This window comes from Apium graveolens, chromosome 6 (assembly GCF_009905375.1).
Source record: "Apium graveolens cultivar Ventura chromosome 6, ASM990537v1, whole genome shotgun sequence".
In the NCBI taxonomy this organism is placed as follows: domain Eukaryota; kingdom Viridiplantae; phylum Streptophyta; class Magnoliopsida; order Apiales; family Apiaceae; genus Apium; species Apium graveolens.
In genome coordinates this window covers 290922944-290938698 of record NC_133652.1, presented here as the reverse complement: position 1 = coordinate 290938698, position 15755 = coordinate 290922944, and the positions used below count along the sequence as shown (strand labels likewise).

At 34.9% G+C, this 15755-nt stretch overlaps 1 protein-coding gene and 1 long non-coding RNA gene across 2 annotated transcripts; both read right to left on the bottom strand.

Moving 5' to 3' along the window:
* Positions 1-9818: 9818 nt before the first annotated feature.
* LOC141666211 (beta-galactoside-specific lectin 4-like) lies at positions 9819-11588 on the bottom strand. Its single transcript, XM_074472204.1, has 2 exons — positions 10963-11588; positions 9819-10841 (listed from the first exon to the last, which is right to left on the bottom strand). Exons 1-2 carry the CDS (start codon positions 11580-11582, stop codon positions 9869-9871), a joined length of 1593 nt encoding a protein of 530 aa, XP_074328305.1. The 5' UTR covers positions 11583-11588; the 3' UTR covers positions 9819-9868.
* A 2567-nt stretch (positions 11589-14155) lies between these two features.
* On the bottom strand, positions 14156-15509 carry LOC141668054 (uncharacterized). The gene is made up of 3 exons (XR_012552872.1): positions 15483-15509; positions 14517-15318; positions 14156-14192 (listed from the first exon to the last, which is right to left on the bottom strand). It is a non-coding gene; the product is annotated as an uncharacterized LOC141668054 (long non-coding RNA).
* Positions 15510-15755: the final 246 nt, after the last annotated feature.

The window sequence follows — 15755 nt, the reverse complement described above, 5'->3', positions numbered from 1 at the left end:
GCTCCTCGTAGTAAGCAGGAGTACCCCGGAAGGACTTAAGGACCTCCTCTGCCCGGGGCCTAGAAGCAAGCTCCTTCTTTAAGTTCTCCACCTCCTCCCGGAGGGATCCAACCAACTGCTCAGCAGCCTCCCGAGCCTTCACCGCCTCAGCAACAACCTCCTTATGCTCACGGGACTCCCTCTCCTTCACCTCTCGGTACTTGGTGAATGTTTCCTTCTCCTTAGACAGCTCCTTCACCACTGCCTTATTCTTGGCCTCCCTTATACGGTAATTGTGAAGAATAGTGGAACAACCGCTGATCCGAGCGTTGGCCTGAAAATAAACGACTCAGTACCAAGGCAAGGGCAGGAAGGAAAATGATAAGGGAACAATCTTACCTCCGAAACATCCTGGACAAGATGATCAAGAAAGGTATCCAGATCCTCCTTGGCATAGCAATCGAAGTCAGTAGGGGTGGCATAGTTGTCAAACATCTCATTCCGGCGATCATCCAAAGTCATTCGGGCTAAGAGGTTCTTCAACGCATCCTCCTCCACCAACTCTGGCTCTCCTCCTCAGTAGGGCCCGATCCAGAAACCCTCCTACGCTGGGGAGTTCCGGAGCCACCAGCAGCATCTCCCGTGACCTTCCTTTTACGATGATTCAACGCTCCAACTTCGTCCTCTTCCAGCTCCAATACCTCAATCTCCTCGGGCTCCGGGACAACAGGTGTAGTAACCACCGGGGCACTTTGCCTTACACTATTGCCCGGGGAACTAGCATCCCGGGCCTGAGAGCCACTACCCACACCAGCTACCTTCTTTCCCGAGTCCAACTGCACAGCGCCACCAATCTTCTTGAATCTTCCGGCCAAATCCTTAAATTGTTGTGACATAGCGTGATGGAAAGGGTTAAGGAAGTGAAGACCTGCACAAGGAACAACGGTTTTAAAAAGAAGCACCAGGGCAAAGATATACATCAAGAAACGTACAAGGAAAAAGCTACCAATGTAAAGCACTTACAGCCAACATTAAACAATGTTTGATTATCTAAAAAGGTATCCCGGGTCCACTGGGCACCAAGAGCAACCACAAAATCATACATCTTCACCAGGGCATCTCCACCGAGCCGCTCGGATGGGAACCTACTATTTTTTAAAGCAATTTTGTACAAAGGCATAAACTCCAGGTCCCAGTCGGGTCTGGTCCGGTGCAAGACCTGAAAAAATCCGGTCCAGACCTGAGTTCGTATATATAATTATTTTATCTTTACTTTATTTCTTATAAGATCATACATAAATATTAAACATTCACCCATATCATATTTTATTGATCCAAATTAATGGCGAATAAATTAATATAGTAAAATAGATCGATACTATACTTTAAATTACTAAATTTCGCACTTAATGTGATAAAATATTGATGTTCATACACTTAAAAATTAATATTTACTTTTAAAATAATAAGATATATATTTACTTTTAAATTTTTGTTGACGTACCAAGTAACAAACTTTTTAATGTCTATAAATTTAAAAGAAAAATTAAATTAAAATTATATAATATTTTTTTATATAAATATTAATTAAACCGGTCCAAACCGTTCCGGTTCCGGTCCAAGCCGCATTTTTCCGGTCCGATCCGGACCCGAGACCGGATAGAGCCGGTCCGGTCCTCGATCCTTAATTTTGAAAAATTCTGGTGTTCGGTCTGGTCTGGTCCGGGTTTTGACCTTTGTGCGGCGCACCTCAGCAAATACAGTAGCAATCATATTAGAGATCATGTTACTGATTTTTCCCCTTAATTACTTGTATGTGCATGCTAGGCAAAAACAATTTTTGTGTTGTTGTCTTTCATATCTATTTATGTTGTCGCACATGAACAAAATTCACAAGTCTGAATCATTATCAGCTTTCTAAGTATTACCTGACAATATTGACAACACATTAATGGACTCTTATAGTAATATTAGACATACCAAGTATGTAACTGAGACTATTAGCCGTTGATAAATATTATATCTTTTTTTATTAATCCGGTGTTCAGGTCAGTTTTCGCGCACCTCAACTAATCCGGAGAACCACTAGCACACTCGTATCCACCAAGTATAACAATACACTCACTTCCGTGTCTGCCGGAGGGTTCGAACTGTGTGCTACTGGGCTTCAAGCTTCACGATAATTAATGAAATATTTCCACATGGCGCTCCTAGTAATATAACACATTTTAAACGTAATATTAATACTAGCATAATAACCCGTGCAATCCACAGGTCATTTTCTAGAATTTAGTTATGTATCATACAATTATAATATTTTTAGCTGTTTTTTATTTATAAATATTGTACAATGTCTAACGTATATCAAATACAAGTTGATTGTTTATCAATGTGTATTATTTTCATACAAAACATTACCAAATTACACAACGTTTCAAATACAGATCATTAAGCAACATATATATATATTTTCTTGTTTGTGTTGTTTAATTTGTATTTAATGAATAAATATAAAAAGGATAGTCAGTGTACATTTAAAACGAAACGATTAAACTTAATCTATAGAATGTCATTAGTATATTTACAAAGAAAAAAGCTAAAAATAAACATATATGTCGTATACACAGTTGAACAAAAATTTTGAATTTTATTTAAATAAACTATATGTAGTGGGCTATATTATTATCGAGTTCACTACTAACTTACAATTAACTTACATAATTTAAAAAGATAAAAATGCAGAACTGAAGTCAGAATGACTTGCAATCATAATATACAATAATATAAAATTTACACTACTGTTAATATAAAAGTTGATTTTAATGAAAAATGTTAGTTTTTAAAATTCAACATATGTATGTATGGAAAAATGTTAGTTTTTTATTTACACTATTGTTAACAAAGTAAGATTAAGTTATATGTGTGTGTGTCAACATGTAAATTATCGTATATTACATTTCTTAGTAAATCACGATAGTTTTAATTATTTATATGCTAAATATCTGATTTGTGTACATATATAATCATTATTAACATCTAGTGAGACAATTGATTACTTAAATAACATGAATTATTCAAAAATTAAAATTATGTAATAAATAGATTGCAATTATATATATATATATGTGACGACTGAGAATTTTGCGACGTAATTGAGTCAATAAAGTATGTTTTATGTGATGTGATTATAATTATGTGATTGAGTGTTGATTAATTGTCTTTGCTGTATATTAGAATATAGGAGCGTAAGTAAAAGCGTTCCAATTTAAAGAGTCAGCTTAGGAGTTAAGCTGTGATGTCGGGCCGTCAGGTAGAACGGAACCCGCCCTAATAAGGATTTAAAGAATATAAAATGTGAATTATGTGTGATTGAGTGAAATGAATGTTTAAATAAAGTATTTCGTCCTAGTGACATGTTGGTCGATAATGATAATGAGAAGCGTAATCGAAACGCTGAGCGTCGGGCCGTCAGGCTGAACGTGACCAGGTACGCGTAAAAAAGGATAAATATTAAAGAATGACAAATTCTCTGATCAGACCTGAGTTGTTATGTGTTCGTATATGTGTGATTGCTTGACTGTGTGCATGACTATGTGCTCTGTGATATTTTTATGAATTTAAAGGAATTATTTGATTTAAATAAAGGTTTATTTATCCTTCACGCATTTTTATAAAATTATCTGAGTAAGATAAAAATATGGGATTTGTTCTGTTATTATCATAATAGTCCTAGAGACTTTTTAAAAATGGTGGACAGATTTATTTGTGGGTCGTTGCATTTTAAATTGATTTTTATGTGCTAAAATGCTATTACTAGCACGAACTTGCAAAAATCATATAAAATCAACCGTTCGCTCAAAAGTTTATTATGAGTAATGGTTGGAAAGCTAATTTCGAGATCTACGTATTAAAATTGTCATTTGTAATAATTTTTGACATTCTGAGAGAGATATATTTTATATTTGATTTTTATTGTATTTGAGTAAAAAGAAATGGATTAATAAACATAAGAGGGGATTAGTTAATTACTAAAATGCCCCTGCCCTCTAAGCTTATATAAACGCATTTTTCTCCTCCTTCCTTTCTTTTCCACCCCGGCCATTCTCTCTCATTCTCTCTTTTTTCTCTCATCTCTCTCTCACTCTCGAAGCTCTCTCTTCTCTCTCTCTCTCTCTCTCTCTCTCTCTCTCTCTCTCTCTCTATTCCACTCGGTATATCACTCTTCTTTACTTGATTTTTGTGAATTCTTCCATGGAAATTCATTCTTATTCGATATATGAGCTTTAATCCTATTGCATGCATAGTTTGATACTTGCATGTGGATTGTGTGCGTGTGTGTAGGTTCGGCTATGCCGAATTCTTGCTTTATAAAAACAAGATGAAGTGAACTTGTGGTGATCATGTTTTGTATATGTTTGTTTTTGTGATTTTTAGAAATAATCAGAGGTTTTATGGTAGGATACCCTCGAATGAGGGCACCACCATGAGGCCACCGCCACCGGTGATGAACTCCGGTGAACCGGTGGTGAGTACTGATGTAACCACAGAACTCTACTACATCAAACTTGTTCTTTTGATTATTGGATGTGTTAATTTTGAAAACCCGAATGGTTTTGGTTTTTGGAAGTTATTGATTTGATTTTTGTTAACTAAAGTGATTATGGGTTGATATTAGGATGATTTATTATTTATGGATTAAGAAAAATATTTACATGTGTTGCTTCTTGAAAACCCGAATGGGATGTTGGTTTTTAGAAGATCAAAAATGATTTTAGTAATGGATATGACTTGTTAACTAAAGTGATTATGGGTTGACATTAGGATGATTTATTATTTAAGGATTAAGAAAAACATTTGCATTTGTTGCTTCTTGAAAACCCGAATGGGATCTTGGTTTTTAGAAGATCAAAAATGATTTTAGTAATGGATATGACTTGTTGATGCTCATTCTTGGAAATTAGTGATTAATTAGAAAGTTTGAAAGATAAATTGCTTAATGTTTGCATGCATGTATCAATGAGGGTTATGTTTCTTTTGAGATTTAAGTATGTTAATTGATAACAATAATTTTTATGATATTGGACTTGTATATTTGATTGGATGCAAAATTTAGGATTGCATGATGAAGATTGTGGTTCGACCTTGTATTAATAAAAAGAAAATTTTATTTTTGTGACTTTATTTATTGTATAATCTAAATTTAGCTAGGAAGAAATGAGATTGTATGTTGATTTAAAAGAGGAATTGATGATGCATGACTTGGTTTGATTGTGATTGTGATTAAGGCCGAATGGTTTATAGTACTTAAAAGGGGTCAATTCTAATTTAAATGCTTGATTTGATCATAGAGATTAATTAAGGATTGTATGTGAGATTTTTGTTTAATTTGCTATATTTGGTTCGAATTGAACTATAAAAAGAAAGGGGAAGATTGATTTGTAATTGTCGTGTTGGCTTAAAGATGACTTTAGGGTCGATATTGCAAGTTTTTCCGTTTGTTTATTCATATAAGAATTTCTAGTAAAAAGAGCTATGTGTACTAATGTAAAGTATGATTTGACTTCGAAATGAGTTATGGATGTTTATAAGACGATGGTCGAGTCTATAAAGGTGTAAATGTTAAGAGTAAAATATATGATGTATGATGTGCTATGTGCTTATGTGTATAAACTATATTCGTATACTCGAGTCAAGGGTATAATTGAGCTATCGTATTGAGTGATCGTTCCGGGAACGAGAGTTGAGAACTGATTAATATTTTGGTTTTTATTGTAGATTCGGAGCGTGAGGGCATTCAGGCTAGGAAAGGAAAGGGTATACTAGGTGGCAGTAGTTCAACCTTCAGGAAAGCAAATTCAGGCAACTCTCATTACTTGTGAAAATAGCTATAGAGAGGTTATTGTTCATACCATGTAGAGTATGGAACTGTGAATGATTTGAGATATCCCGTTTTGATCTTGATAAACTGTTATTTATAAGCTTACTGATTCAACCCTTTGGTAACCTGTTTTTTCTGTCAAGTTATTTGTTAAGCCATGAATTGTTATAAACCCTATAATTACCTTTACGAACCCCTTGTAATGATATCTTATTTCTTGATCACCATATTTCCTACTGATCCCTGAAACATATATTGATCCTTCTAATTTCAGTACCCTGTTATCCTTGATTCAAAATCCTTAAGAGTTGTTCCTTGCTTATCCTTGAATCACTCCCTAAACTTTATTTTCTTGAAATTTTGACTTAAGAATGAGTTTCGACTCCAAAGAGTCCGAATGATTTCATATTCTTGGTAATGATAAAATGAATTTAGAAAATCTATTTTTCCAACTCAACGTTTTCCAAACGAATTCCTGATGGATTGGATTGGGATGTAAGAGACTAGTGGGACTAGTCCAGTCATGGTAAGAGGCTAGCGGAGCTAGTCCAACTTAAGACTGAAATTATGCCGATTGGTACCTTAAAGACCGGATGGAGGTCGGTACGGGCTGATCACCCGTATTATAATGAAATAAAAAGATAAAGTGATCCAATCAAGGGTTCTAATTGATTATTTAAAAGGGAAATGAAACTTTCTGTTCAGTAAATTGATTCTTGAAAATGAAAATGGTTTATATTGTTTTGAAAAGAGTTGATTGTGTTAATGTGAAGTTTAAAGCTCGAGAACCCTGATTTTAATCTGTTGATCGTATGATTGATTCCATATAGTGAAATACTGTTGCTTTCCTCTTTTTGAAAGATCTATTCTGATCCTTTAATGATTTGTGATGAATGTCGGCTTTCATCCTGCGTTGAGCCTTGTTTCTTGAAAGCCCCACATTTTTTCCTTCAAAACCTTTCCTTAACCAAAAAGCTGGAAATCTGCCACCTAGAACAAATAAAGTAGAATGCCCTGAGTTCGGTAAAGTATATTGTGGATTTGATATCGTAGAACTGCTTTATAGTTACTTGCTGAGTTTTATACTCATATGTTTTATTTTAATCTAACCATGACAGTTAAACAAGAAGATGGTCAGGCTTAGGCGCACTGCTCGTAGGAGCGTACCTGGTGGTCCCTATCGTGTTGAGGGCTTCCGGTTGCCAGAGCAGGTAGTGGTAATTCTGAGTGAGCAAGCGCTTAGAAGGAAATCTGTAAAGATACAATGGGTTATCTGTCGGTTGGCAGCCGGAATCGATATTGTTTATTTAATAATATTTTGGGGTTGTAAGTTATATTTTCTGATTGGTAGTTGTAATCTTGTCTCACACTTTATCCTGTTTGATCCCGTTAGTAGTTAATCTGGGTTTATGCTTATTTAATTATTAGATTAAAGGTGTGTGGGTCCTCATTTCCTAACCCCGAGAATGAGGACGTCACAATATATATATGGTATTCACATTATTACTGACAAATAATCCATATCTAATTTTTACGCAACCGAGTATCAATCATGGTTATAACATAAAAATAAATTATATATTATAAAGACTTTTTATTGATATTCATGATTTTTTTTTTCCAGAATTCGAAGAAAAAATTGTAATCACATCGTTATTTAAACCATTTTTAAGTTTCTTTCATTACGATACTATTCTCCAAAAATTAAATATTTTTCAATTCGATAAAGTTTTATAAATATCAGTTGAACTGCTTAATTCCTTCAAATCATTGAACAATATATATTTTTTCTTTAAATAGCATAAAATGCATTTAATCAAATGCTACAATATATTATAGATATAACTTTTATTTGAATAATTCAAAATTTTAAAATTATTCAAAATATTTGTACAATATTATTTTGATCAATGAATATTGCTTATATAAAAGAATTCTTTTTAAAAATCTAGTTTTTTTTTAAATGAAAATAAAAAAATAAATCGTTTTATTATATCATTGTAATTTTAAGAAATCTCGTGAGATTTCATATTAAATTTCGAATATTTTTAAAATCGGGACAAGTCTCAAAAACAATAATGTGCTACTGGTGAATTTAGTAATTTTAATACAAATAATCAATTGACTTGATGCTATAAAGACCTCAAACACATTAATTTATATTAATATAAGATATTAAAAAAATTCAAATTATTGATAAGATATTCTTGCCGAACTTGTAATTTAAATTTACTAAACGTAGAATGTGACTTTGTCTTGGGTAAAAAATCAAAATACCCACCATTTGAGGGCCTGGTGCCCAAAATGTCCAGATGCGCGCGGACTGCCCTTTTTACCCACCGAATACGCATTTTTTTAATGCGTATTCCAATTTTTTAAAATTTTGTAAAGGATACGCATGTGTGACATGCGTATCCACTGCTACAGTAAACAGTGGATACACATGTCATGCGTATCCTTTACAAATTTTTTTAAAAAAGGGATACGCATGATACAAATGAGTATTCAGTGGGTAAAAAAGGCAGTCCGCGCGCATCTGGACATTTTGGGCACTTGTGAAACGTGGTGTATTTTGGGCATTCTTTCTGAATGTTTTTCCATATTCTATCTAGCACCCTTGCGAAGATTGTTTTTTTTTTGACCTCCCAAGCAGGGACAGAGCCAGAAATCGGTGATTGGGGTGGCGAATTTTTTTCGGAATAACTAATATATATTTTTTATTTTTTATATATTAAATAAATTAATAAATAATATTTTTTAACAACTTAATGTAGATAATATGCTCTAATTCGTATATCTAAATTCATAACTATTGTAAACATCATTAATTTTAGTACTAATTCATAAAATTTAAATATTTTTGAGGGTGAATTAAAAATAATTTTTTTACTACTAAAAATATAAATATATAATTTTTTTCATAAATTTTAATACTAATTTCATGATTATATCGGAGTTTGGGGTGGCGGCCGCACCCGCCGGCCACCCCGCCTCCGTCCCTGCTCCCAAGAACGGTGGAAATTAAGCATTTTATTTGTTTTAACTTTTAAATTAGAAATATAGATTTGTATATAATAACTTTGGAAATAATTTAAAATTGAAAATACTGTTTAAATATTCTTATTTGCATTTGTCTGTATAGTTTGATTAAGCAATCCTATTTGGTTGAGAGATTGCATGAGAAGACTTATCCATGAAGAGCAACAATACTCAGGACTGCCGTTTGTCCCCTTCATTTCTAACAATTTTATACATTTCAGAATTTATAGGAAATAGTAAAATTTTATAATAGAAAAATTAACTACACCTACTTATATTTTTACTATTTTCTTTCACTACACTAACTTTAGAGTAATGGTGGGTAAACCAAATGTGATACCAAAATAGTTACATAACGTGATGATACAACAAATATTTAATTTTAATTCGTGAACGCATATCAATACACGCATGATCCTATATTATTATAAGCAAAGTTACCATTTATAAAATATTTTAGAAATTTTTTTAATAATAATATTTGGGACCTTGCTATTTTCCCTAACTTTATATCTCAGATATATCTTAGATATTGATTTGTCATATATTTTACTCATTTTTTTTAATTTTTCTCAACACATTTCAGTTTTTCTTAATTGTTGTGTCCAAATTAAATGTATAGATACACCGTGGGAATGGGACGGATGGAGTAGATATGTATGTTATCGTCCTTACAAGTTTGTCTATCTATAGCACATTTTGATGAAATTTCTGTACCTTGTTCTTCAGTGCGTTCATGACATTGAATCTCTACCTTCTAATTCATTCTTCTCATTATTATTTCTCTGATAAAAATCTAAAATCGGATCGAAAGAATTAAGGTTGAAAAACAACAATAATAAAATTCACATTCAAGACCTTATTTAGTTTTATGTGATACATTATCACTTGATTTAATAATCTACCCACAGCTGGATAGAAAAACTTATTACAGGGGTCTTGATTCATGAAGAGACTCTGTGGTACGACCACTCACTCGAACTTGACGTCAATGGAGAAGATCTGCCCGGGGGTAGGCGTCTCTGCAGACCCAACCACAACTTTCTGGTCTTTGTTAACTTCAAGAACGTATATACTGGTGGCATCAGATATCGTAATGGAAGAACCATCATAGTGGAACAACCATCGTTCAGCAGTTCCCCCGTCGCAAACATGAAGATTAACATCAGCAGACTTCCTTGCGAGGCAGTTGGTCTTGGTTCCACTTGGTCGGATGGTACCATCTGGATAAATTTCCCATTGTGGAACAGTAATACCGCTGCCGTCAACTACAATGACACTATTATTTGCTGCTTGCATGTACATACCGTTGTAGCTTACAATAGGGGTCACTGTTGGTTCAGTACTAGTGCTGTTTCCGAAACTCCAAGCTTGGCGTGAGGAGAATGATATTGGATCGACAGTCAGTATGCTCCACTGGTATCCAACAAATGCATTCAAAGCTAAATTGTACTCTTCATTTATGATATTTCCGTTGTCCTCGACTTTCCACTTAATACTAGAATACTCGGGAGCTGTGGTACAGTTAGGGATCATAACATACCGATCAGGTTTAAGACGGTATGCTGTCAAGCACTTACCATGGCATCGAATTGTATCATCATTCATCAGAGTAAATAGTTGATTACCATTTCTGGTAGACCTACAGGGCCACAATATTACAGGGTTTGCATCGTAGTAAAACGAATCCTGAACATCAGCACATAAGCCATTGCGGCCTATGATATTAACAGGAGGCTCGATTTTAGGACAATCATCACATACATAGAGAATGAATTCAATTTGTGGGCCTAAAACTGGATAGATGGTGGTTATGGTGTTAGAAACACCGGGTAATTCAAATCCCGGGTAGATTACATTGCCGACTGATTTGTGAATTCTAACTGAGAGTTCTTTCCAATTGTTTTCCAAAGCGATCATAGTGGCATTCGGGTAGAAACCATGCCTTTTTCAACATATTCAACCACCGTTGCTTCGACATAGCTGTAACATTTCAAATTATAAAAATTATCAAGAGATTAAACAAAAAGTTAAAATCGACAGTTTAAAGAATTTGAAGTCTGTACTTGTAGCGGATGGCTTCCGAAACCATCTGGCTGGCTATTAGCAAGAATGCAGCATGACTGTTGGCTGAATAGGAAGTTTCTCTATCTATAAGCTGAATAGAATTATCCAACTGCACCATCCCCAATTTAACCATGCTTCTCCGGCCTGCTTCTTTTTCCATAGCCGAGTAGCTACTATTGAAAGTAAGCACCTGGCGCGTAATACCTGCAAACACACTAGATGGTATAACAACGTCGGGGAAATAGTAAACCTTATATTTGGATCGATAGGCCACCACACTGGCATTAACTCTGTCTATTGCCAAAACAATACGCGCCCCTTTTGAACTGAAAAGTGCCACCAGAAGATATCGATCGGATTCCAAAAGATTGGCTGGATTCTGTAGCCTTCGTATACCGCAGACTTTGTCTACGCTTAGCATTTCTTCTCGCACATGTTCAATGAAATATTTGTACCTTTCTCTGGTGGCATGATAGGTATCAAACGGAACAACGGGGTAAAACGTGAGCTTTTCGGGCACTCTTTCTGGTGACATGAGCAGCACAACATTCCCCGCAGTGCAAATACTGCTCACAAGCCATGCAGCTGCTACTACCAGAAACAAGAGCCTTGACACCATTATTGACATAGCTGGTGGCCAGTTGGGCGGGTTGGGCGGTTCGGGCCGGGCCTCCGGCGGGTTCGGTTCACTGATCTCAGGCACTAAACCGGCACTATCAGGTAACGAACCGGGCTCGGGCCGGGTTGAACCGTGAATACAGGATTCTTAATCGGACCGTAAGAATTCGACCGGGCCGTGCGGGTTGAGCCGTGTGAACGAATCGTGCTGTGCTGGGCGGGCTGGGCTGTGCTGTGCTGTGCTGTGCTGTGAATCGTGCTGAGAGAATTGAGTAATTCGTCCATAATTGAATCGTGCTGTGCTGTGACTTGTGAGATAGAATTGAGTAATTCGTCCATAAAAAATAAATAACAAAATGTAACATTATTTTCTATTATCTCACATAATTTATTCAAAATAATATAGTTGTAATCAATTAATTTTATTATTTTAAATTTTTGGTTAAAAAGAGGACGGTACCTCTTATAAATTTTATTAATTAAAAAAAATATTTTATTACAAATGATATGAGAGGACTCCTCTCTCTCTAAAAAACGGAACAAACCGTATCAAACATTAAAAAATTACAAATCAAATGATTTTAAAACTTAAAAAAAAATTACATTAAATATTTTGTTCTAAAGTTGTTCGCTAGTTGAGGTTCCCGATTCGGATGAAGTATCCATTGTCATCCATGGCTCGTCGTCATCGTCGGAGTCTTCTTTTCTTCCTTGTTGTCTTTTATCGGCTTGATCCCAATCTTTTTTGCAAACTAAAATTTTTACAACGTCTGGCGCAAGACTGGATCTCTTCTCATCTAACACTCTTCTGCCTGCACTAAAAGCGGACTCGGACGCAATTGTAGAAGCTGGGACAACTAAAATATCCTTTGCAATTTTTGCTAAAACCGGAAATTGTAACTCATGATTCTTCCACCATGTTAGTATATCAAAATCATCATTTAACTCATAACTATATGAAAAAAATTCGTGAACCATACTAGTGGCAGAAGAAGGTACGGTAGATGACTGGGAAATTCTACATTTTTGTTTTTTGGTTAGTATAGATGAAATGGTACTACTAAACCTACTAGAAGTATTACTACTCTTTGGTGGTATAGTACTTTGAGTTTTTGGAGCATACATATCTATAAGACGAAACAACAAATTTAAACAATTAGTTACATATAAAACATGATTATATGAAACTCCTAACACAGCATAATAATGTTCTAACATATTTTCTAAACCTTCCTTCCTAACACCGGGATCAAGAAGACATGCAATACCATAAATATACGGAAATTCGGTAAAGTATTCGATCCATTTAATTTTCATATCCTTAATAATATCACTAAAATTATCATTTTCTTCGTATTCCTTTAAAGTAGTAACAATACTAACACATTCAATGATACAATGGTGTACATTTGGTTCATAAACATAAGAAAAAACTTTAGTAGCATGCGCAAAACAATAAAGTATGTCACGTACAGTAGATGCTAATTCCCAATCTTCCTCGGTAATAATTCCTCCTTCGTATTGGTGAATTGGATCGTCGTTATATAAGATGGTAATAATGGGTTTATATTTAATTGCTTCAACAAGTAATTTATATGTCGAACTCCATCTTGTAGGACAATCGATACCCCATTTTTTCGGCCTTAGTCCATTTTCTTTACACAATTTCTTGTACCTAGACCTATATTTACCCGCCAAACGTAGATACTTAATTACCTTCCTAATAGGTTCTAATAAATTAGTTATTTGTTGAATTCCTACTTGAGCCGTTAAGTTAACTATGTGAGCACAACATCTAATGTGTAAAAATACTCCATCTAAAACTAAAGGAATTTCGGTCCTAATATAATTAATACATTTGTTGTTATTAGCAGCATTATCTAAGGAAATTGTGAATACCTTGTTAAACAAATTAAATTCTTTAATTGTATCTAAAATTCTAGACATAATATTATAACCGGTGTGTGATTCGTCCATAACATCAAATGCAATAATTCGTTTTTGTAACATGTAATCGACACCAATCCAATGAACGGTAACACATATATAAGGCTCACCTTGACTCGAACTCCAACAATCACTAGTTAACGAAACCATACCATCAAATTCTCGAAAAAATTCAATTAATTGTGCTCTAGCGCAATGATATTGTGTTATTGTGTGCCGTTTTAGTGTGTTTCTAGGAATTTTTCTAAATGCCGGATTTATCGTAGTTTTCATCATATATTCTAAATTATCACTCTCACCGTGAGAAAATGGTAACTCGTCTAGTGTAACATAAGTAGCAAAACTTTCTATCATTCTATCTCTACTATAGGAAAAAGGCATACCTCCACCTCCCGTTGATGTCATAAAACCACCGAGTTGTGATTGTTGTGGACCTCTTCGTGCTTCTCCGCTTTCGTGACTCGCCTTCGTAATAGAGTGAATATTCTCCAAATGTCGGCTTAGTGTTCCCGTGCCGGTCCCTCGAGCATAACTAAATGGTGGCTGTGGTCTACCATTTTGTACACAAATCAAACAATGTACTTTAAATCTATTCGGATTATCCGGCATAGCTTCTTTCGAAAATATGTCCACACGTGCGATGATTGTCTCGAACTCGTAGCACCTACAGAAATTAAAAAACGAATAAAATTAAAAACGAATAAAAATATTATAATCTATTAATTAAATTACAATAACCAATTAAAAAAATTACAATCATGAATTAAACGAATAAAACGAATAGAAAACGAAATTACAATTTTACAAAACGAATAAACAATATATTATATATATAACACACAAATCCGTCCTCATCCTCAAACACCAACAACAACAACTCCTCATCCTCAACCTCAAACCTCAACCTCAAATCAAACATCAAAAACACACAAAAACAAATCGGAAAATCAAACATCAAAAACACACAAAAACACGGAAAATAACATACCTTCTTCGGTATTAAACGTCGATCCGGGTCGAGGCGGGAGCATCGAAGCGGACGGGGTTGAACCTTGAGAAGAAATGCTCCCTCTTCCCTGTTCCATTTTCTGTTATAACTTATAATTTATAAATGCTCCCTCTTTGTTGTTGAATTGAAAATTGCGAATGGGTTATTATAAGAAGTCGGAGAAAGAAGTCGGAGAAACAGAAGTTGGAGGCCGGAAAAAGAAGTTGGAGGTCGGAGAAATTGAGATTGAGAGAGAGAACCATAAAATTGAATATAAGAAATTGCTGTTTATAAGGAGATAAAAGTTGAATATAAGAAAATGGGTTATTATAAATTGCTGTTGAATATATGTATATATTTATAAGGGGATAAAAGTTGCCGTTGGAGGTGGAAGAACCCGTTAACTTGTTGCAGACTTGCAGGTTAACGTTGGATGAAGTGTGCAGAAGCAGCAGGAGGTGCAGGTTAACGTTACATAAGTCAGGCACGGCAGAGGAGGGAGGAGAGTTGCTGGCGCGTGTGGGCCGTTGCTGGCGTCTGTGCACAGTTGCGTGCGGGCCGTGCGGGCTCGTGCGGGCTGTGCGGGTTGATTGGCTCGTGCGGCTCGTGCGGGCTAGGCTCGTGCGGGCTCGTGCGGGCTAGTGCGGTTCCGGGTTCCTGATTTAACGATTCGTATTCGGTTCATTTAATTTAGCGAGTTGTGCGGGTTTGAACCGGCCCGGTACGGTTCGAATTTTTTACGGTTTCCGTACGAACCGGTCCCGAATGTGCGGTTCAAACCCGCACATTTGGCCAGCTCTACCTGCAGTACACATGCATGCACAGATGACCAAATTAGATATTTTATTATGTAGTTTTAAGTAAAATAGTATTTATATTTTAGTCTAAACAAATGAAAAAATGGTTTCGTATAGAAAAATTTAATCGAATATGATAATACACATACACTAGAAAAGAAGTACTTACACAAAGAGAGTGTTGTATATATGGAGTTGTTGAAGGATGGATTGAACTGGGAAGGGATGACAGCTATTTATAGAACTTTTCTGGGGTAACTTAAGAAGTTCACTCCCTCTCCGCATTTCAATTTTAACTAATTTTAAATTAAAATAAAATCATAATTACACATATTTATTATTTTAATATATAAATTGGTGACAATTTATGAAGGGCTCCCTCTCCTAAAGGACTATTATTTAAAAAATATAAAAACATAATTTATTTCATTTTTTCTCATGT